Source organism: Dreissena polymorpha, chromosome 1 (assembly GCF_020536995.1).
Source record: "Dreissena polymorpha isolate Duluth1 chromosome 1, UMN_Dpol_1.0, whole genome shotgun sequence".
Lineage (NCBI taxonomy): Eukaryota > Metazoa > Mollusca > Bivalvia > Myida > Dreissenidae > Dreissena > Dreissena polymorpha.
Window position 1 is genome coordinate 7,119,675 of NC_068355.1, and position 25,204 is coordinate 7,144,878.

At 36.2% G+C, this 25,204-nt stretch overlaps 1 protein-coding gene across 1 annotated transcript; it reads left to right on the top strand.

Moving 5' to 3' along the window:
• Positions 1-12,763: 12,763 nt before the first annotated feature.
• Positions 12,764-24,127, top strand: LOC127869842 (transmembrane protein 17B-like). The gene is made up of 4 exons (XM_052412505.1): positions 12,764-12,884; positions 16,708-16,811; positions 19,816-19,929; positions 22,529-24,127. Exons 1-4 carry the CDS (start codon positions 12,782-12,784, stop codon positions 22,817-22,819), a joined length of 612 nt encoding a protein of 203 aa, XP_052268465.1. The 5' UTR covers positions 12,764-12,781; the 3' UTR covers positions 22,820-24,127.
• Positions 24,128-25,204: the final 1,077 nt, after the last annotated feature.

Consider the following 25,204-nt stretch of genomic DNA (forward strand, 5'->3'; position numbering starts at 1 on the left):
AATAAAACTTCAAGAACTGTACCAGAGATATAAATAACAAATCTTACACTAAACATCGCCAATAATAACCAATTTAAAGCTGTGCTATTCCAGAATGATCCAAATTTAAGTATCATAAATTATGGCTCCTAAATAAGGAATTGGGCGTTAAGTTAGTTCCTTATTCGGAAGCCTGTATTTCGGATGATCACTTTCGGATATGTTATATTTTAGATTGTTAGAATAAGGAATAAGGAACTAGGAAAAAGGAACCAACTTACTCTCTATGAAGATCCACGTTCATTTTCACTGAATTAAAATCCACCTCCTCCCACGCCTCCTCCTCTGAGTATATCATACTAGGTTTGGGATTTTTGTTACATGGCCTGGGATTTTTTAATATTTCAGTTTAAAAGATTTGTCTGCAAATTTATATATCTCATTTGCTTATATTATAGCTATTTAAGTTAAATGTGTTTTGCATTTAAGGTATGATTATAGTCTTAAAAGTTGCAAAATTGTTATATGATTTAATTTGCTTTACATTCTGGCTATTTTACTACTATGTTTTATTTGTTTTGCAATTAAGCTGGCATTCTAGTCTTCAAAGTTGCAAATTTTGACTACCAGTGCTATACATCTATAACAACTTGTCAGTTGGTTATTGTTATATTTAAAACATGTATGATTCTAGTCTTTGGGTCGGCGGTTTTTTGCCTCCCAGTTATGTACATTAGGAAAAACATTTATAATATGTTTGCTTTGATTATATATTACGTAATCATTTGTTTATGTCAGTTTATGGCATTTATAATAAATGCTCAGTTTTCATTTAAACATAGTTTTCTGTTTTCCCTGTTCCCATAATCGAGATACTGTTATCTCTCCCGTCAGGACAATACATAAATAATACATGAGGTACGCAACAAATAGATCTCTATAGACATCAAATTAAATCGACAAATTCAATCGAATAAACATTTGTCACGACTCAAACAAAATTGCTTAATAGAACAAGTCAATAAAGAATCAATACAAACATCCGAAAACCCACTACTTACATGATAAACTTTGGATTTCTTAAGATTCGTATCAAACGTAAAATGCCTGAATTTACACATTGACGAGGAGACGGAAGAGGAAGAGCAAAACACACCCGAAAGTTCACCTTACTACCCAAAAGAAACGAAACTGCAAAAAGCTGCTACTTTGCAAAAATAACGAAAAGCATATGGAGGTAACATACTCCCCCTCCTCGAGAAAGGTCGTCTCGACTAAAAATGTAAAACACCTCAAAACATCCAGCACTACGGAGAAGTAGCCTCAAACACAACTTTTGCTTTGAAAACAATTAAATAACAACTAAGGCAAGACAAAGATAAACAAAAATTGAACATTCATAACACCAGAGAATCTTGGCAATAAAGGAAAAGTTCTATGCATTCAAAGAGTTAAAATGAGAAACAACAACACTAAAACATGTGTATCTGCATCATAGGCATTATGAAAATGATAACAAAAAATGTATGTATGTAGCAGGGTTCGGTATAAGGAGAACTTATATTGCCTTGCTGTATGAGCTAGCTTTTATAGCGACGCGGTAGAGAGTCTGCCTGATCTGGAACAGGGAGGTCCCGGGTTCGATCCCCACTGGTCGGGGAATTTTCTGGCTGGGTCACATCAACTTCTCTGACAAAATCAAATATATATAACAAGTTTTTTTTTCAACTCAAAATGACCCTACAATATGGTGCATCGCTTTGAACCGCCATTACTTAATTAATTGTGCAGTGATTTCAATGAAGTCGGTCTTATTAAACGCAGAAATAAATTTCCTAGCTGGCCATGTATATATCTTTACATATTTAACAATTGTTGGGTCAAATTTAAAGAAATAACAAGAAACATAACTCGCGTGGCGTACTCGTCAACGATCTGACCCGATCCAACTAATAATATCAAAGAGAAAATACACACCTTCGCGTTGGACCAATGAAATCGCTCGTGTGTTTAAAATGTCGGCCAGTTGAAAGGTGTTTAAACAAAGGTTTCAAAAGGCGCTCGACAGTTAGTTTTGATGCATAATGTCACGGCAAGAACGGTCAGAATGTTTTTTCATGCGTTTTATTGAATTATGGTACCAAGTCCCTGAATTTTGCAGGGAAAATGCCCTTTACTCCGTGAAGATTTCTGTCCTTGATCGGGTCAGATCGCCTACGAGTAGGTCACGCGAGTTGTGTTTAGTGTTGTTTTTTTAATTCGATTCAGATATTGTAAAAAATATTGCAAGATATGTATATTTCCAGAAAGGAACGCATATCAGCAATTATAATCACATGGGCATATTGTAACAAAACACAATATGGACGTACTAAACACATTATTATATTACCATTGTGATATGAATCACAAATCACTACAGCTTTTATATACATGTTAATACTATTTCACTCTGAACACTAAGATTCTCTTCCACAGTCCAACAATAATGGAGAACGTGTTACTGCTGTAGCAGACTGAGTATATTTCCCTCGCCCCGTTATTGTCTGAAGCGGGAGTAGCCAGCTCTATGCCTCCGCTCTATGCTCAAATTTAGGATAGTGTAGGACGACAATGGACATGCCAGCAGAATCTTGCCTGCAAGGATCACATGTACACCATGTTGGAACACTAATTCTTGATGTGTTAAAGTGTTTATTACGGTCTCATCTCCACGGTGCCTATACCACGTTACTTTTTTAAGATTGGTATTGGGAGAATAAAGCGCGACCCAGTTAACATTTTTAATGATGTCTTTTTAAATATTTCACCATTATTAATGGGATGAAGTAGAGAGCCCGCTCATTCGTGAGAGTTTTCTATAGGTATCATGATCTTTTTAAACAAATAAGTTTTTTCCGTAAATAGCAACAGCGTTTGTAATATGAAGTCCCGACACTGATCCGACATTTTTCTAACCGTTCAAACGCGCGGTTGCACTTTACTGAAAAAATACTTATTTGTTTATCATTATAGAAAACTCTTACGAATGAGCGGGCTCTCCACTCTATCCCATTAAAAATGGTGTATTATTTTAAAAGAGATCCTTAAAAATGTTAACGGGGTCGTACTTTATTCTCCCAACACAGATCCGAAAATGTCACGAGGTATAGGTACCGTGATCTCTGGTCAGGGTGAGGAACCGGTGTTCGGAATGATCGATGATGTACAGCTTGCCCCATGTGAGACCTGTTATTGAGGCTTCAAACAAGATTGATGCTAGACACATGATTGCTGCTATATACATGAATGGTACTAGACACATGATTGCTGCTATAAACATGATTGGTACTAGACACATGATTGCTGCTATATACATGATTGGTACTAGACACATGATTGCTGCTAGATACATGATTGATACTAGACACACGATTGCTGCTACACATGATTGATACATTCGTAAAACAAAACCGATGCTGTTAGATATATGATTGATGCCCGATACATGATTAATGCTAGTTACATAATTGATACCAGACACATGATGGCTACTAGATACATGATTGATACTCGATACATGATTGATGATAGACACGTAATTGCTGCTAGACGCATGATTGTTATTAGACACATGACTGATGCTCGACACATGATTGATAACAGACACATGATTGATGCGAGACACATGATTGATGCTAAACACGTGATTGCTACCAGACACATGATTGATGCTAGATACATGATTGATGCTAGACACATGAGGGCTACTAGATACATGATTGATGCTCGATAAATGATTGGTGCTAGACACTTAATTGCTGCTAGACACAGAATTGCTACCGGACCCATGATTTGCTCTAGACACACGGTTGCTGTTAGACACGTGATTGCTATTAGACACATGACAGCTGCTCGACACATGACTGTTACATGTGACAAACATGGATTGAAATTGTGTTGAAATTAATATGAGCCTAAGTCTAAAAAAACAGGGCTTAAAGCACTTTCTAGGTAGACAGGGCTTAAAGCTCTTTCTAGGAAAAACAGGGCTTAAAGCTCTTTCTAGGAAAACAGGGCTTAAAGCTCTTTCTATGAAAACAGGGCTTAAAGCACTTTCTAGGTAAACAGGGCTTAAAGCTCTTTCTAGGAAAACAGGGCTTAAAGCACTTTCTAGGAAAACAGGGCTTAAAGCTCTTTCTAGGAAAACAGGGCGTAAAGCACTTTCTAGGAAAACAGGGCTTAAAGCACTTTCTAGGAAAACAGGGCTTAAAGCTCTTTCTAGGAAAACAGAGCTTAAAGCATTTTCTAGGAAAACAGGGCTTAAAGCACTTTCTATGAAAATAGGGCTTAAAGCACTTTCTAGGAAAACAGGGCTTAAAGCACTTTCTAGGAAAACAGGGCTAAAAGCACTTTCAAGGAAAACAGGGCTTAAAGCACTTTCTAGGAAAACAGCTTACAGCTCTTTCTGGGAAAACAGGGCTTAAAGCACTTTCTAGGAAAATAGGGCTTAAAGCACTTTCTAGGAAAACAGGGCTAAAAGCACTGTCTAGGAAAACAGGGCTTAAAGCACTTTCTAGGAAAACAGGGCTTAAAGCACTTTCTAGGAAAACAGGGCTTAAAGCACTTTCTAGGAAAACAGGGCTTAAGGCACTTTCTAGGAAAACAGGGCTTAAAGCTCTTTCTAGGAAAACAGGGCGTAAAGCACTTTCTAGGAAAACAGGGCTTAAAGCACTTTCTAGGAAAACAGGGCTTAAAGCTCTTTCTAGGAAAACAGAGCTTAAAGCATTTTCTAGGAAAACAGGGCTTAAAGAACTTTCTAGGAAAACAGGGCTAAAAGCACTTTCTAGGAAAACAGGGCTTAAAGCTCTTTCTATGAAAACAGGGCTTAAAGCATTTTCTTGGAAAACAGGGCTTAAAGCACTTTCTAGGAAAACAGGGCTTTAAGCACTTTCTAGGAAAACAGGGCTTAAAGCACTTTCTAGGAAAACAGGGCTTAAAGCACTTTCTAGGAAAACAGGGCTTAAAGCACTTTCTAGGAAAACAGGGCTTAAAGCACTTTCTAGGAAAACAGGGCTTTAAGCACTTTCAAGGAAACAGGGCTTAAAGCACTTTCTAGGAAAATAGCGCTCAAAGCACTCTCTAGGAAAACAGGGCTTAAAGCACTTTCTAGGAAAACAGGGCTTAGAGCATTTTCTAGGAAAACAGGGCTTGAAGCACTTTCTAGGAAAACAGGGCTTAAATCACTTTCTAGGAAAACAGGGCTTAAAGCACTTTCTATGAAAACAGGGCTTAAATCACTTTCTAGGAAAACAGGGCTTAAAGCACTTTCTAGGAAAACAGGGCTTAAAGCACTTTCTAGGAAAATAGCGCTCATAGCACTTTCTAGGAAAACAGGGCTTAAAGCACTTTCTAGGAAGATTGATGCGATACACTTGATTTATGATAGACACGTGATTGCTACCAGACGCATGATTGATGCTAGACACATGATTGATGCTCGATAAATGATTTCTACCACACACATGCTCGATTCTAGACACATGATTGGTTATAGACACATGATTCCTGATAGACACATGATTGGTTCAAGACACATGATTGCTGCTAGACACATTTTAAGGCTAATCATATGATTGATGCTAGATACATGATTGCTTATATATACAACTTGATGCTAGATACATGGTTGAAGCTAGATACATGATTGCTGCTAGATACATGATGGCTGCTAGATACATGATTGCTACTACAAATATTATTGCTTTTAGCCTGCTTCTACATACATAAGTGTTGCTAGATAAATGATTGCTGCCAGATATATGATTGCTGCTAGATACATGATTGGTTCTAGAAACATGATTCCTGCAAGATACACGACTGCTGCTAGATACATGATTGCTGCTTGATAAATGATTGCTGCTAAATACATGATTGCTGCTTGACACATAATTGCTTCTAGATACATGATTGCTGCCAGCACATAATTCACAGCTTTTAGACACATGATTGTTGCTAGACACACGATTGTTGCTAGACACACGATTGTTGCTAAACACATGATCACCTGCACCATGTTATATTCGAACACAACTTTCTCACATGACTGTTGTTCGACGTGATTGCTTGGTCAGAGTATACCGTAGTCGTTAGTATCTTATAAACCAAGTATCTGGTATCGTCTACAACAAAAGTGGAATATATTTCTAGGCAGGCTTGCAGTATTGCAAATCGTTGTTTTGTTTGTTATTCAAGAGCTCCGAAAGTATCATTTTAACATTAACTTGCTTTCTTATCATGAATCAACGAGGCAAGAGAAAATCGTTTGATACATAATTAATGCTTTTGTGGATTTCTAATAAGTAAAATGTGTCTGAAAACATACTTGATACCCGAAGCCCGGATAACAAGTTTTTATTTATAGGACTCTGGTCGACTATAGTGAGATACTTTTTACATCGGTATTAGTATGTCATGTTTCATCAACATGTTCAAAGTATCATTCGTTTTGCGTCAATCGTCTAATTAAAGACTGTAGTTTAGATGTACATTTTCTTCAGAATCAAAAGCCAACTGTTAACCACTGCACCACGCTGGCTTTTGTATCTAAATGGTAGTTTAACGATTTGTCGTTTAAGTTTGTTTTTTTCTAAAGTTACAAACGACTCATTATTTTTCCGATTTAGATTAATGATTCTCCATAAAGAAAATATACGTTTTACATTCCTGTATAATTATTTTGCTCGCTAATATATAGCTATTGCATACAGTATTTTATCAATCTGTGACCTTTGTATTGACATTTTCCAAATGTATCGAGCATCAATCATGTATCGATTCCCTTTAAACGTGCGTTTTTGCAACAAAATACAAAACGAAAATAAATAAATACTATTAAAATCACATTGTCGTATCTTCACCATAATTGATAATTGTATGCATGTACAGTTTTCGAGCTTCTTTTTAAGGGCATTGCTTAATAGGGACGCTAAACATACTAGTTAATAAAAATCAACAACACGAATTGATGAGCTAAAATTGACAATAAAATGCATAATCTTTTTATATAGATTATATATGGGCAGCCCATTCATTATCATTTTTCATAGATTGAAGACATTCGCTCGTTGCCAACCCAAATTGAAACTTTGGAGCCCGGTTGCACTTATGACATACAGAACACATGCCATTATGTAAAATTAAATATTAAGAAAAAATGTATGTATGACCATTTTATCGCACCATTACAAACTACCATCCTCTTTGCGTCAAATTTCTTAGATTTATTTCAAGACCATTCTCAGGGTGCAGGATCACGTGACTTTTTTGGGTTCCACCTTTTAACTTTTACGGATTTAAACGACGGTAAGTGGTGGTTTATTTCAAATAACTTTTTAAAACAAGTTTCAACTAGTTCACAGATGTTTATTCTGCTTATTGCAATGTGAAAAACATCAGAATTACTTTATTTATTTTGTGTTCTTCTTAAAAAATTCCATTTTTACTGCATACATGGTGCGCAATGTGACACGCAACGTGACATTTTGTCACCGTTTTCAGACGTATTCAAGCAGAGGTTCTGAAATATTTTAAGAGTCTAATTGTCCAAGGACAAGTAAGACCCACAAATTCACTTGTCCGTACCAAAGAAGTACTTGTCCGTACTTTTAAGATAGATAAAGGAAAAGGTCATTACTAATTAAGCAAATAATACAAGCATACACTTTTGTTAACTTCTATTTTAAATTATAAACATAGTTAACTAGAAAATTGAACAAAAAATACAAGCAAGATGTGCATATAATAAGATCACGTTTAAGTCACACATGATACTAGTCTTATTTATAAGACGCGCAAAGAATTTAGAGATAGATCTACTTTTTATGTGGGCTAAATTCTTTGGAACTCCAAATATTACCAATATAAAAAGTAGCATAATATTTGAGAGCGTCAACAAGTTCGACTAACATGATACCATCTCGGATATTTAATAATCTCAACATGACTAGACAATTCACTTGAAATAAAATAATCTCTGTTAATTATAAGTATATAATTATCCGCTAATAAAGGAAACTCCTTACGAAGTTTACATTTACACACATCGGCAACGTTTCAAGCCAAGGAAAATCAATTAGCCAAGACTAAAAAAATGCTCGTTTCCGCTTGGCGTCGTGTGTTTATCATATTCATACTTGGCTTTTCTCTTCTTTTCCGACGCCGAACTGATTTTATCATTGGTCTGATTAGCGTCATGGCTAGACTTTGAAGTGGTTTTATTATATAAAAATCGAATGCAGGTCGTTATAACATGTATGCGGCCATTTGCAATGTACGAAAAGTGTTATCTTAAAATTCTTATGCGTGATTGGCTGTTGCTATACACATGTGTGCTGGTTTCTCTATTAAAACAGGGACATAGGTCCCTGATTAAAATTGTTTTCTTATGCGTGATTGGCTTTTGCTATATATACTCGTGGACTGGTTTTACCACATTAAATAATTATTATCGGAAAATAACATACCTCCAGTTAAAAAAGTGTGCTAGTCCGCAGATTAATCATAAGCTATTTATATAAACTTCGTTTTTTATTTTCGAAAATTATTGAAGTTTCGTTCTCGAAACAAATTTTACCACGGAAATTTTACATGTCCCCGGACAAGCCAGCTTTCAAAAACTGCTTGCCCGGAAGGGTAAATTGACGACTCGGACAACTCGGACAGCATAATTCAGAACCCCTGTCAAGGATTTATTCTCATAACGTTAGATATTGTCAAAAACTGCAAGAAAATCAATCTTTTAAGCACTATAGATTGTGGCGGGTGCTACTAAATACCACTAAGGACCGCTAAATACCACTAATAACCGCTAAGGACCACTAAGGAACCACTGAGGAGGTCCAAATGACCAATAAAGAGGTATTTAAGAATTATAGCATGCAAAAAAGCTATACAACACAAAACCTATTTAGCTCATCACTTTGGGGTAGAATGAACACTGATTTTAATATATAAAAAAAAACTGGAAATATTTATCACTTTTAATAATACAATTCAATGCCTCATATATTTATCAACACATACAAAATTAAAACAATAAACTAGCAATACGAAATAAAAGTATTACTATAATAGCAAACCAAGATTGATTCTTGAAACTGTATTAGATGATACAGAAATGAATGATAAACAGGAAGAATCTGAAATATTATGTATTTACTTAATTAAGTAAAAGAAATAAGTTCATTAATTGTTCTATTTCATTTAAGTATGAACTGTGCTGCCCGACTGGACAAGATGTCTGATGTATCCAACTGAATCATTACACATTCACTTCCTTGGTGTAATGTTCTTGTAGACTTAGCCCGGGTCTTCTGTTCTGTTTTTTTACCACTGCCGGAGTCTTTCAAATGGTGTAAGTGGCATCTGATGACACAATATTTTATGGCACTTCCACTTTTGATGTTGCATTAAGAAATTTCATCTGGTAAGTAATTTGTTAACTATTACTTTTGGAGCGCCACACCCCCTCAACTAACCTTAACCTAGCATACTTGACACTAAGAGAATAATTGCCTGTTCCATACAACGAATGTTTGACATCTACGTGTTGAACCATTACAGTGTCATAGAAGTGTTGGACTAGTTAATCAGTCGTTTTCGGCTTCCAGTCTGTTGCCACTTTCAGTCGATTGTTCATTGAATCAGTGTTATTATTTGTCCACAATTGATCCTGGTCATTGATACAATAATCCGCGATTTTGCTGTTTACATAACTTTCATAATATGCTAGGAAGTCTTCATGGCCCTTCTCCCTTAATGACTCTTTTAGCTTTTCATTTCTTTCATAAAACATTGCACTTGTATCTGCGCATGCTTCACCATTTGGGCCAAATATTTCTTTTACAATTTCATTTAGTTCTTTCTCATCTTTGGGAATTTTTTGGGGTCATTTGGCTTACAAGATTTTCTTTTATGTGCTTAGTGCACAGTCTGCGATTAGCCTCAGCAAAGAAAGAGTCTATTGCATTTGTCATAGCCTTCTCATCATCCGTTCCAATCAACATTTCAATGCTTTGCAGGTCAAGATCTAATATTCCACGAAGATACGAAAAGAAGCGGTAATACATTTTAGTCTTGCCTTCCAATGTAACATCATTGGTTCTAGCAGTATAGGGTGCTGACCTGTTCCTTTTCGAACAACTTTCAAACTTGTGTACACTAATAATGTCACATAGCATCGCCACAGAAAAAAAGTCCTGTCGATACCCACAACACCTCCATAAGATTTCAAAAAGGACCTTAGATCAGCTAATTGTTTCTAGCTACAACACAAAATTAGTGGCTGTTCGCTGTCTCTAGAATTAATGATTTCACTATTAAATGGACGGCCTTTCAGTTCTCTTATTACATTTAAAATTTTATCTGCTGCATTATTTGCTTTGCTTTTATTTGGATTGGATTTTCCCTTGTAATATTGGCATTGTTTTATGTCTTTGGGAATGTTGCTGAATCAACTAATTAGTCAATTTATTGTTTTATTGTTTCTCGATGTGTCCTTTTATATGGATTAGCATTACTAACCACGTCACTGGTTCTCAATTATAGACACATACTGCCTAGCCTTAAGTGATTCTGGCAAATTTTCAAACCAAACCAACTTACTCTTTCATATTCTTCATTTTCTTTCAATACGGTATAAAACCTATGTGATGTCACTACATATCTTCAAATAAGGTTGAGGTTGCATAGGTGTTTTCACAATTTTCCCCTTAACTTTATTTTCAACACAAACTACATCATCGTTCACATGTACAAATTCCATATTTTTCGAGCCATTACCGGAATCCTCAAGAATAAATTTTGTTTTGCAAGTTCTTGACTTAGCCCCATTCCATACCCCACAGTCATTATAATAACTTATCTTTTACCAGCCAAGTTGGCCTTAATGTTCTCTTCCCCATTTACTAGTACAAACACGTTATCCTTCTTACCGCGCGGAACATTTGGCACAGTTGGAGCATCTCCATGAATTGCGTTCAAGAAGTCATGCACTGGAATGAACTTTCCATTAGGCAGAGTCTGAAAATTTCCATTGTACCAATCACTTTCAATTGATACATTCTGATTTGATTCACTTTCATTTGATGCATTCTGATTTGATTAAGTTTCGTTTGATAAATTTTGATTTTATTCACTTTCATTTAATGCATTTTCATTTGGTTCACTTTCTTTTGATACATTCTGATCTGATTCACCTTCATTTGATACATAACTTGCATTTGATAAATTCGGATTTGATTCACCTTCATTTGATACTTGAATTTTTCACATTTGAATGACTTTCAATGTTGACATTTGATTCGATTTCACTTATTTCTTCAAAACTACTCACAGCATTTATATTTTGGGGGTGTGGCACTGTCATTGTCCATGGTCCATGGCTGTGCATAGTCTGTCTTGTTTAATGTGCCTGTAAATAAACCCTGTATTTCATACTAATTCACAATGAGCATTTCATGTAATGTCAATAAACACATATTTAACCTTGCTGCACAACTATTATTGTCCCCTACCGGTGAAACCGGAGGGGACTTACGGTTTGCGCTCTGTCTGTCTGTCAGTCTGTCAGTCTGTCAAACTTTTCTGGATCCTGCGATAACTTTAAAAGTTCTTCATATTTTTTTCATGAAACTTGAAACATGGATAGATGGGCAATATGGAGATTATGCACGTCATTTCATTTTGTTTCTACGTCAAGAATTCTGGTTTCTATGGCAACAAATGTCAATGGCGGAGTTTCACCGGTAGACAATATTGCTTGAGAATCTCTTGTTGATTTTAAATTAGCATTTTCAAATTACTGTAAATTTGGTATATGTAATACTTTTTACTAGACAGACTCAAAATTTACTAGTAATGATGTTGTAATTCCATTTATGTATAATAAAATCATGTGTCACATGTTATCACATGTTTATGGGAATGAAATAACGCCAAAGAATACCAATAAATCATTAAAGCGACGGACCATATTTTTGCAAAATATTTTAATAAAACTTAGCATACGCAAGTTGACATTTATTCTGAGATTGAAAGTAGCAAATTTGTAAACAAAATATCATTCTTTCCATCATCATACAAACATAGTTTTAAAAAATAGTCTGTCGTTTTAAAATTAAAATTAAATGCTGACACATACCCGAGTAAGGATTTTTGCTGTCTGGTTAGATTTTTTTTCATTTTTGAATATACGGAATATATATCTCTACACACGGCATCTGATGCTACCTGTATTGTCCAAGAAGTTGAATAACTACCAGGCACGGAGCGTATATTGACATCTGGGCTCCGTTTACCAGGGTATAGCACACTGACGACAGCTGTTGTCATAAGATTCGGAGACCAAGAGAAAGTTTTTTCAATATTCCTGAGAATTATAATACTCTTTGTGCAACACCATTTCTTCATCTGTGCGCACACGAATCTCTTCACTTAACCACTCACTACCACAGACACTAATTGATAGTGCATTAAATAAGCAATAGCCATCACCCCTGGTAAGAATTGGATGGTGATCATTCTGGACATCATCCTTGCAAATGTACTTCAATAACTAGAGATATTTGCAAAGATAGAGTTCTTAACGGCGTGATTACATTCTGTCCAGCCCGTGTGTAAACCCATGAAAACCCCGTTGATTCTTCAACCTGATTCTGATGTGTGTACTTTGAGTGCCGATTTTCCACATTGGAACTTAAACGCTCAACCGACTTCTACACTACACAAATAATAAGTCACGTGATATAAACACAAATCCAAAATGGAAGCAACATTGCGAAGAACTATGAATACGGTGACAGATACACTGTTTCCCGTGTCAAAATCAATGAAAGATCCTCTAAAACATCAAAATATTAAAGCAGGTACAACAAGATAGCAAAGGCCTACCGACAGTTTAACTGTTATATGCAACGATTCAGTACTATCGCGGTCGATCATGTTTGAACTTGGTTAAACTCTACTTCGCCCGACAAAACGGCGACATATTTCGAACAATTAAACTCTTAACAGCAGTTCAGGCATTTGCCCATTCGCTTTCAGAACAATAGTGCCGCAAAAACTTCTGACACCATGTAGCTTCGGGCGGAAAGGTGTGGTTTCATCCGGAAACTCAGGCTTTCACGCACAAGACTTCACAAAAATTGCAACATTTTCACTGACCACAAAACAGCTTAAATTGCTGCTGTAATTTAAATTCTGTAAAGCGTTCAATCAAGACATTTTATACAATAGGAGTGCTGGGACAAATATTATACAGTTTTAGACGCTGATGGACCGCATAAACGTTGAAATTACACACACCCCACACTGTTAAGCATTAAGTCTGAATTGTCACACTCAGCACAATTATTTCAATAAACTGGTGATAGACCACATTAGAACTTACATTTATTTCAGCCATGGAAATACCTATTCAATTGTTAGATCATAAGCTATGTTTTGTTGATTTATTAAAATAGAATGTAGAAGAAACAACATGCTGGTGCAGCGTTTTTTTTGTCTTCTTAAACTAGTACCGGGGAAAGGTACCTTTCCCAAAGCCTACCGGAGGCTTCCCAATTTTAGCACCAGACCTTTCCCAATCTCCATATCTACCATTCCCAAGGATTCTAGGTGCCGTTCCCAATCACCAGTGCCTTTAATTTTCGCTGGAAATATATTTTGAAATCGTCGAGCCTTTCATTTTCTGTCCTTTATATTTCCTGGAAATTGTCGCGTAGAAAGTAAACAAACATTTTCAAAAGGGGGCAACTAGAACCGTCGTGTAAAATGTGAATGGTTTACACAATGGTGACAAGTGATCGATTTGATCTATTGTTAAAAGATTTCAAACCAGTCCAAGTTCCATTGTTGTTGTTTTGTTTTTTAAGATTTTAATTTAACTCACATAAAACTTTGCAGAAGGCTCTTGTAATGTTGGTACCCTCTGATTTGGCTGTTGTGTACATTGTCTGCAAATGTAAACAATGACCAGCTGTTAATGTTAGAGAGGTTATTTTGAGTTCAATGTAACTTTGTGCCTGTGTCACTGTGAGGAGAGATATGTTTGACTTTGATCTGATTATCACCTGTTTGGGATTAAACATATAACTTGATAATTCATGATTATTATTTTAAATTGTTAATTGATATCACTGTAAATGTTCACACAAAAAATGACTTTCCAGAGCTTGTGAGACTTAAAGGGTTTAAACAAAATTATAAATATTATTTTTAATGCAACCTCAGTGATTATGCCTATCACTAGCAGATCCATTGACAGCACATTTTTAGCTCATCTATTTTTTGAAAAAAAATTATGAGCTATTGTCATCACCTTGGTGTCTGCGTCGGCGTTGGCGTCCGGTTAAGTTTTGCGTTTAGGTCCACTTTTCTCAGAAAGTATCAATGCTATTGCATTCAAACTTGGTACACTTACTTATTATCATGAGGGGACTGGGCAGGCAAAGTTAGATAACTCTGGCGTGCATTTTGACTGAATTATGTGCCCTTTTTATACTTAGAAAATTGAAAATTTTGGTTAAGTTTTGCGTTTAGGTCCACTTTTTTCAGAAAGTATCAATGCTATTGCATTCAAACTTGGTACACTTACTTACTATCATGAGGGGACTGGACAGGCAAACTTAGATAACTCTGGCGTGCATTTTGACAGAATTATGTGCCCTTTTTATACTTAGAAAATTGAAAATTTTGGTTAAGTTTTGTGTTTAGGCCCATTTTATTCCTTAAGTATCAAAGCTATTGCTTTCATACTTGCAACATTTACTAACTATCATAAGGGGACTGTGCAGGCAAAGTAATGTAACTCTGACTGGCATTTTGACAGAATTATGTGCCCTTTTTATACTTAGAAAATTGAAAATTTGGTTATGTTTTGTGTTTAGGTCCACTTTATTCCTACAGTATCAAAGGTTCAAAGCTATTGCTTTCATACTTGCAACACTTATTAACTATCGTAAGGGGACTGTGCAGGCAAAGTTATGTAACTCTGACTGGCATTTGGACGGAATTATGGGTCCTTTATACTTAGAAAATTGAAAGTTTGGTTAAGTTTTGTGTTTTGGTCCACTTTACCCCTAAAGTATCATAGATATTGCTTTTATACTTGGAACACTCGCAAACTATCATAAGGGTACAGTCAAAGGACAAGTTGCATAACTCTGGATGTCATTTTTACGGAATTATGGCCCTTTTTTGACTTAGTAACTTTGAATATAATATATATATTATATGGTTAAATTTTGTGTTTCGATCCACTTTATTTCTTAAGTATCAAGGCTATTGCTTTCAAACTTCAAATACTTTCATGCTATCATGAGGTTACTGTACCTGGCAAGTTGAATTTTACCTTGACCTTTGAATGACCTTGACTCTCAAGGTCAAATTATTATATTTTGCTAAAATTGCCATAACTTCTTTATTTATGATTAGAATTGATTGATACTTTGACAAAACTACTCTTACCTGACATACCACAATAGACTCCACCCAAACCATCGCCCGTGACACCCCCTTCCCCCCCCCCCCCACCCGAATCCCCCCCCCCCCCCTATTTTTTTTTTTTTTTTTTTTTTTTTTTAAGATCATCTCACAAATGACCACCACACCCTCACACTATACCCCTCCCACCCCACCTCCTCCCCAAATTATTTTTTTTAACGGTTAAAATACAAAACTATTTATTTTGATTATTTTATGTTTGAAATACCGTCCAACCATCGCACCCAAGAATCCCCCCCACCCCCCCCCTCCCCCCACCCGAATCCCCCCCCCCCCCCCTAATTTTTTTTTTTTTTTTTTTTTAAGATCATCTCACAAATTACCACCACACCCTCACACTATACCCCCCCCCACCTCACCCCCCCCCCCCCATTTTTTTTTTAAAGGTTAAAAAACACAAATATTTATTTTTATTATTTTATGTTTGAAATACCGTCCAACCATCGCACCCAAGAATCCCCACCCCCCCCCCCCCCCCCCCCCACCCCTCCACCCCCATTTTTTTTTTCTTTTTTTTTCGCATTTTTGGAAGATAGTGTAATAAATGTCCACACCCCCACACAATGCACCCCTCTTCACTCCACCCCTCCCTCCTTTGTGATTGAAAATGAGAGTCCCTTCACCTTTAAAAAGAAAATAGATGAGCGGTCTGCACCCGCAAGGCGGTGCTCTTGTTACTGAAGTTGCAATAATACAATTTTCACATGACATGATATAATTGTCAAAATATCATCACTAGTAGTTTTCTGTTAAACCCTAGAGCTTAAAATGCTTTGTGATGCAGAATATAGCCCCTTATGATAGATATGATGCATTTAAAAGATTCACAATTCATCAATTTATCGTTTCGAATTTTCCCCAATTCATTGATTTCGCAACTCATTTTTTTCCCAATTTGAAGATTTCACAACGCAACAAAATTCCCAATTGTAGGGGTACAGGTACCTTTCCCAATTGGGGAAAAACGCAGTGGTGGTTACCATTAAATCAGACAACACATCCTCCCAACTGCAAGTCCTCCCCCAGTGACAGAACACAATCTTGGGGGAAAGGCTAGTGGATCATAACGGATTATATTTTAACCACACATATGTTATGTAATGAAATCATATTATGATGTAAGACAGCCATTATGTCATGGTAAATATTTCCACATATTGTAATGTTGTATTATTGTTATTTCAGGAAATGATTATGTAACAAACTTGCCACTCCAAATGGCCATCTACTTCAACTCGTTTTTTGCCCCATTCTGGATAACAGTAACAATTGTTGGCTTGGAAGTAAAGGTACTCACACCACATATATTTCTACTTTCATAAATATTGCATTTTACATTTAAAAATATTATTATTTAAATTGTTAAATTATTAGAAATGGATAGAATGCAGATTGTATTTAAAATATTATATTAGAATCAACATATAATTGTATTAATACATTTGGTATTGTTGAACATTTTCTGGAGACAGATTGAGCTACTGTATACACAATTGTGACTTTTGAAAAAGTATGTATGTTCTTTTTTTCCTGAAATGTTATTATACAGTTTTAAATTAAAACATAATTCCATTTCTGGGTATGTTTTTTAGCTCACCTGTCAGGAAGTGACATGGTGAGCTTATGTGACCGTGTGATGTCCGGCGTTCGTATGTGCGTGTGAACGTCAACAATTTGTTTGTGTAGACAGTAGAGGTCACAGTTTTCATCCAATCTTTATGAAATTTGGTCAGAATGTTTATCTTGATAGAATCTGGATTGGGATTGTATTAGGGTCATCTGGGGTCAAAAACTAGGTCACAAGGTCAAAAACTAGGTCACATAATAGGTCAAATAATAGCAAAACCTTGTTTAGACAATAGAGGTCGCAGTTTTCATCCAATCTTTATGAAATTTGGTCAGAATGTTTATCTTGATGAAATATGGGTTGGGATTTTATTTGGGTCATCTGGGGTCAAAAACTAGGTCAGATAATAGAAAAACCTTGTGTAGACAGTAGAGATCACAATTTTCATCCAATCTTTATGAAATTTGGTCAGAATGATTATCTTGATGAAATCTGGGTTGGGATTGTATTTGGGTCATCTGGTGTCAAAAACTAGGTCACTAGGTCAAAAACTAGGTCAAATAGTAGGAAAACATTGTGTAGACAGTAGAGGTCACAGTTTTTATCCAATCTTTATGAAATTTGGTCAGAACGTTTATCTTGATGAAATCTGGGTTGGGATTGTATTTGGGTCATCTGAGGTCAAAAACTAGGTCACTAGGTCAAATAATAGAAAAACAGTCAACAATTTGTTTGTGTAGACAGTAGAGGTCACAGTTTTCATCCAATCTTTATGAAATTTGGTCAGAATGTTTATCTTGATGAAATCTGGGTTGGGATTGAATTTGGGTCATCTGGGATCAAAAACTAGGTCACTGGATCAAAAACTAGGTCACTAGGTCAAATAATAAAAAAACCTTGTATTGACAATTGAGGTCACAGTTTTCATCCAATCTTTATGAAATTAGGTCAGAATGTTTATCTTGATCAAATCTGGGTTGGGATTGTATTTGGGTCATCTAGGGTCAAAAACTACGTCGCAAGGTCAAATAATAGAAAAACCTTGTTAGACAATAGAGGTCACAGTTTTCATCTAATCTTTAAGAAATTTGATTAGAATGTTTATCTTGATGAAATCTGGGTTGGGATTGTATTTGGGTCACCTGGGGTCAAAAACTAGGTCACTAGGTCAAATAATAGGAAAACCTTGTGTAGACATTAGAGGTCACAGTTTTCATCATATCTTTATAAAATTTGATCAGAATGTTTATCTTGATGAAATCTGGGTTGGGATTGTATTTGGTTAGTCAGGTGAGCGATTCAGGGCAATCATGGTCCTCTTGTTCAGTTTTATCCTTCCAGCTTGCGATTTAATCTCCTTCAATTTTTATTTTGTATTTAAAATATTTCAAAAATCTATAAAAAAAACATTGGTGGACATCATTGACATTTGCGTTAAAAAACACAATATTTTTCTAGTAATACAATACAAATGACACAGTTTTAGCAGTTCATATTGTTGATAAAAATATTACAAAGTGAAATACATTGATAAGACAATTTGAAATCAGAAAATTTATTTTCAACAAGGGCTGTTTGTAAAACATGCATGCCCCCCATATGGGCTGTCAGTTGTAGTGGCAGCCATTGTGTGAAAATGTGTTTTGTCACTGTGACCATGACCTTTGAGCTAGTGACCTGAAAATTAATAGGGGTCATCTGCCAGTCATGATCAATGTACCTATTACCGGTAAGTTTCATTATCCTAGGTGTAAGCATTCTTGAGTTATCATCCAGAAAACATTTTACTATTTTGAGTCACTGTGACCTTGACCTTGTGACCTGAAAATCAATAGGGGTCATCTGCCAGTCATGATCAATGTGCCTATGAAGTTTCATGATCCTAGGCGTAAGCATTCTTGAGTTATCATCCGGAAACCATTTTACTGTTTCGAGTCACTATGACCTTTACCTTTGACCTAGTGACCTGAAAATCAATAGGGGTCATCTGCCAGTCATGGTCAATGTACCTATGAAGTTTCATGCTTCTAGGCGAAAGCATTCTTGAGTTATCATCCGGAAACCATTTTACTGTTTCGAGTCACTGTGACCTTTGACCTAGTGACCTGAAAATCAATAGGGGTCATCTGCCAGTCATGATCAATGTTCCTATGAAGTTTCATGATCCTAAGCCTAAGCATTCTTGAGTTATCATCCAGAAACCATTTTACTATTCCGAGTCACTGTGGCCTTGACCTTTGACCTAGTGACCTGAAAATCAATAGGGGTCATCCGCCAGTCATGATCAATGTCCCTATGAAGTTTCATGATCCTAGGCCTAAGCGTTATTGAGTTATCATCCAGAAACCATCTGGTGGACGGACGGGCCTACAGACCGACATGTGCAAAACAATATATCTCACCTCCTACAAGAATGACCTACTCCGATTAGCTTAGAGCGGTCACATGCCCATGGAGCATTTTCCATACACCCCGAGTAATTTCCATACTACCCGAGTAATCGAGTAGTCGGTTGAGATATAATCATTACACCGTTAGTAACTGACGGTGTATGGGAAATACACCCTCAGTAATTTAATACCATACTCGAGCTTCGCTCTCGTATGGTATGAAATTACTGAGGGTGTATATCCCATACACCGTCAGTTACTAACGGTGTAACTAATAATATCCCCTTTTCTTCGAAGGGGAGCATAATAATTGTGTACCTCCGGTACTCTTTTCAGTATGATGAGCTGAACATTCTGTACAAGATTACTCTCATTGCGGTCTACATCACGTTCACTATTATTGAGGTTGTCCGGCTGTACGTTGGATACACTGGAAATCTAATGGAGAGGGTATGAATGGCATATTTTGTCTTTTTACTGAAGATATTAGCATGTTCAACCAGGTCATAATGACACATTTACTTGGTATTTACTTGGTAAATGATGATTACTTTTAATGCATTTATGCTTCTAGTTGAAAGCATGTTATTAGGTAACATTCATAATAGTTTTAAGTATGTTATTACATGACATTGAAAATGGGAAAAAATGTTTCAAACAATAACTTTGTATGATGATATTATTGATGCAATGTTTTGATTATTCATACAATGTTTTGCTTGGATTGTGGCCTACAAATCACATACAATAATGGACTGAAATGAACTAGACAATTGAATATTTGAGCCTAGCTAGCTGTGAGAAAAAACAGGCTTAATGCTTGTTTGTGAAGTGTTCGCAAAAGCTAATCAGGGCAATCACTTTCTGCTTTAATTTAATTTTAGCTCACCTGTCACAAAGTGACATGGTGAGCTTATGTGACCGTGTGATGTCCAGCATCCGTATGTGCGTGCGTGTGTCAGTCAACAATTTGTTTGTGTAGACAGGAGAGGTCACAGTTTTCATCCAATCTTTATGAACTTATGTCAGAATGTTTATCTTGATGAAATCTGGGTGGGGATTGTATTTGGGTCATCTGGGGTCAAAAACTAGGTCACTAGGTCAAAAACTAGGTCACATTATAGGTAAAAAAATTGTAAAACCTTGTGTAGACAATAGAGGTCGCAGTTTTCATCCAATCTTTATGAAATTTGGTCAGAATGTTTATCTTAATGAAATTTGGGTTGGGATTGTATTTGGGCATCTGGGGTCAAAAACTAGGTCACTAGGTCAAAAATTAGGTCAAATAATAGAAAAACCTTGTGTAGACAGTATAGGTCAAAGTTTCCATCCAATCTTTATGAAATTTGGTCAGAATGTTTATCTTGATAAAATCTGGGTTATGATTGTATTTGGGTCATCTGGGGTCAAAAACTAGGTCACTAGGTCAAAAACTAGGTCAAATAAAAGAAAAACCTTGTGTAGGCAATAGAGGTCGCAGTTTTCATCCAATCTTTATGAAATTTGGTCAGAATGTTCAACTTGATGAAATCTGGGTTGGGATTGTATTTGGGTCATCTGAGGTCAAAAATTAGGTCACTAGGTCAAATAATAGAAAAACCGTCAACAATTTGTTTGTGTAGAGAGTAGAGGTCACAGTTTTCATCCAATCTTTATGAAATTTGGTCAAAATATTTATCTTAATGAAATCTGGGTTAGGATAGTATTTTGGTCATCTGAGGTCAAAAACTAGATCACTGGGTCAAAAACTAGGTCACTAGGTCAAAAACTAGGTCACTAGGTCAAATAATAGAAAAACCTTGTATAGACAATAGAGGTCACGGTTTTCATCCAATCTTTATAAAATTTGGTCAGAATGTTTATCTTGATGAAATCTTGGTCGGGATTGTATTTGGGTCTTCTAGAGTCAAAAACTTGGTCACTAGGTCAAATAATAGAAAAACCTTGTGTAGACAATAGAGGTCACAGTTTTCATCCAATCTTTATAAAATTTGATCAGAATGTTTATCTTGATGAAAACTGGGTTGAAAGTGTATTTGGGTCAACTGGGGTCAAAAACTAGGTCACTAGGTCAAATAATAGAAAAACCATGTGTAGACAATAGAGGTCACAGTTTTCATCTAATCTTTATGAAATTTGGTCAGAATGTTTATCTTGATGAAATCTTGGTTGGGATTGTATTTGGTTAGTCAGGTGAGCATTTAAGGGCCATCATGGCCCTCTTGTTTAATTTGTTTTTTAATTATCCCCTGCCAGAGGCGGAGGGATATTGTTTTGGCGTTGTCCGTCCGTCCGGCTGTCCGTCCGTCCGGCACTTTTGTGTCCGGAGCCATATCTTGGAAGTTCTTTGGTGGATTTCATTTAAACTTGGTATGAGTATATATATGCATAAGAGGATGATGCACGCCAAATGGCATTGTACACCATCTGTTAAAAACAGACTTATGGCCCTTTGTATCTTGAAAAAATGCTTTTTAGTGTCCGGAGCCATATCTTGGAAGTTCTTTGGCGGATTTCATTGAAACTTGGTATGATTATATATAAGCATAAGAGGATGATGCACGCAAAATGGCATTGTACACCATCTGTTAAAAACAGACTTATGGCCCTTTGTATCTTGAAAAAATGCTTTTTACTATAGGCACTTTTGTGTCCGGAGCCATATCTTGGAAGTGCTTTGGCGGATTTCATTTAAACTTGGAATGAGTATATATATGCATAGGCGGAGGGATATTGTTTTGGCGTTGTCTGTCCAGCTGTCCGTCCGTCCGTCTTCCTTTGTCTTAGTTTTGTGTTATTGTCCTCCGTCCGTCCATCTATCATTATGTTCATCCGTCCAATTTGCACCCATCCTCAAACAAAGCATATGTTGTGGGGAATACCTTGGGCCTTTCAGGCCCTCTTGTTTCCATTAAGTCTCTTCTTTGCAAAAATTTCTTCCACTATTATTGAGGTTGTAAGAACTGCACAGGCTCATATGTGACGCCACTTTAGGAATATGCAGTAAACCCTGTTTTCCAAGTGCGTGGCTCATTTGCATATTTGGCAGGTTCCAGAGCTTGCTGGTTTCTGGCTGCTGACGTTACTCATCCAGTTTCCTCTTATTCTTCTGATGCTTTTTAACGAAGATGCCAGAATCCTGCCCTTTGAAAGGGCCGTGAACATCGTGGAGACCTGCTTTGTTGTGTTTGAGATTGTGTGTGGATACATCGCCATTAGACAAATGGTAAACTACCAAGTGACCAAGTTCCATTTACGCCAGTTCACAGACCTCACTGACATGACAGACAATGAGTACTGGTTGGAACAGAGGAATGAAGTGCATGAACATTCATTCTAAAAAAATGGTTATGTTAGAGTAAATGCCTCAAAATAAGTGCAGCAAAACAGTTACTTTGGATCAATTTAACCCATTAATGCCTAGTGGACTCTTCCATCCTAAATTGGATCAATTTATTTCCACAAATTAGGGATGTCTAGTATATTTATTTCTATATTAAGAATATTTCATATAGAAATTCCTTTAAGCAAACAGCGCAGACCCTGATGAGATGACGCATCATTCTGCATCTCATCTGGGTCTACACTGTTTGCCAAGGCCTTTTTTCTAGACGCTAGGCATAAATGGGTTAAACTTTGCTATATCTGAGGGGGTAATCACGTTACCAACAAGATGGCCATGCCCATGTGAGGGTATTTACGCTGTTTTATGCCCTTTATTGCTTGTATTAAATGTTTAAATGCCGCTCATTCTTCAGCCATGTCAGAAAGAAAGTGATAGGTGTTTATTTCGTATTAATATTCGCTCTTTATTTCGACTACTCAATGCAAAGATTCTTAGTGGGAGCTGTAATTTCATGACCCGCTAAGAAATTTGGCATTGAGTAAAGTGGAGATATAGAGCAAATATTAATACAACAATTAATAAAAGTTATAAAGGATATCAAGCGACGAAAAATACCTGTCTCGGCATGGACATTGTTTGTTACCTGATTAACCCCCAGTTATAATCAGTTTTAAGCCAGTTGGTTGGCTATTATGATTGGTGTCGGACCATTTTTTCTTGATTAATAGCATACTCTGTAAGGATATGAAAATCTGTTGATGTTCAATCATTAGTTACTATCGTATTAAGATATTATATATTTATTTATCTTTTTATGCTCCCCCAAAATTTATTTTGGGGGGAGCATATAGTCGCCACTTCGTCTGTCCGTGTGTGCTTCTGATTGTTTGTCCGTCAGTGCACAATTTTTGTCCGGGCTATTTCTCAGCAACAAATGACCGGAATTCAATGAAACTTTATGGGAAGCTTCTCTACCAAGAGGAGATGTGCATATTATCAGCGGGTTCTGGTCGGATGATTTTTCACAGAGTTGTGGCCCTTTGATATTTTTTATATAAAAATTCGTGTCCCCCAAACTACTGTGCCCTCAAGATGCTTCCTTTTATCTGAATATATAGTGCAATATTCTGACAAAAAAAACTTTGGAGAGCATCACCCGTCTCAGACGGTTTCTTGTTTGTATTTGTACTAGATTATGTCATGCAGATCAGCTAGTGCATTCCGTCCATATGGCATATCTGTATTGTGTGTGTTATTTATTTTAGATGCTATTTAAGTGTATAAAGTTGTAAAAATTCTAAATTTTATTTGTCATTCTTTATATGTTTATGTCCCCCAGCACTGTAGTGGGGGTCATATTGTTTTTGCCCTGTCTATTGGTTGGTTTGTTTGCTCAAACTATAACATTTTGCCATAACTTTTGTTATATTCAAGATAGCAACTTCATATTTGGCATGCATGTGTATCTCATGGAGCTTCACATTTCGAGTGGTGAAAGGTCAAGGTCATCCTTCAAGGTCGAAGGTAAAAAAAACAAATCCAAGGGAAGTAATAAGCTTTAAAAATCTGAACCTGCCAAATGAAAAAAATAAATAAAATAAATCATAGCGCCGCAGTAGGGGACATAGTGTTTCTGACAAACACGTCTTGTTTTGTAAGCAGTAGTGCCATGACAAGCATCATCAACAGATAGAAGAATATCAGTGAAACTGACCGATACTTCTCAATAATGCCCATTGTTGATGTTGATTGAAAGCATGTGAACAAGTAAATGAGGCAAAACTCTTTGAAAGATCAACAGTCTAGAGCAATCTGTCAATATGTCGATTGCCTCTTGGTTGTGAAGAATTTTTACTGTGCAAGCTGTCTGTCCCACTAAAAATATAAAAGATATGAGAAGAAAAGTCACAATAGCTGTACAAATAGACCTTAAACTTGCAGATTGATACTTCAAATTAATATAAAAAAGATTGGGCCGGACTTTAACATAAAATATATAATTAAATTAAGAAGGAATAAATCAGGACTGAAGAAAGAACTTTGAAAAAAATGACATGAAATTCCATAAGTAATTGTGATCCTCAATAGTTTGAAATATTGATTGTCAAAGCAATCAAGATGACCTGCGGGGAAAAAAGTCTATAGAAAAACACTTTGCATGTTACAGTGTTATAATTTTAAGGGGCTAGTGATTCTCTATAGCGGTCAGTCAAGTCAATTATCATAGTAATATAACGATGGTATCTTCGATTGCTGTTTGTATCTCCTTCAGGCTAATATTATTGTTAAACAGTTATATATAACACACTCACGTTTTTGGTCCAATCTTTATAAATCTTGACTATATAAGTTATAGCCATATAAGGAAAACTGCCCCGG

Bases quoted from the DNA above. Each gene is read 5' to 3' on its own strand.
- LOC127869842 (XM_052412505.1), top strand. From the start codon at position 12,782: ATGGAAGCAACATTGCGAAGAACTATGAATACGGTGACAGATACACTG. The intron at 16,812-19,815 runs GTACTCACACCA...TACTCTTTTCAG, and splicing joins TTGTTGGCTTGGAAGTAAAG to TATGATGAGCTGAACATTCT. The intron at 19,930-22,528 runs GTATGAATGGCA...CATATTTGGCAG, and splicing joins CTGGAAATCTAATGGAGAGG to GTTCCAGAGCTTGCTGGTTT.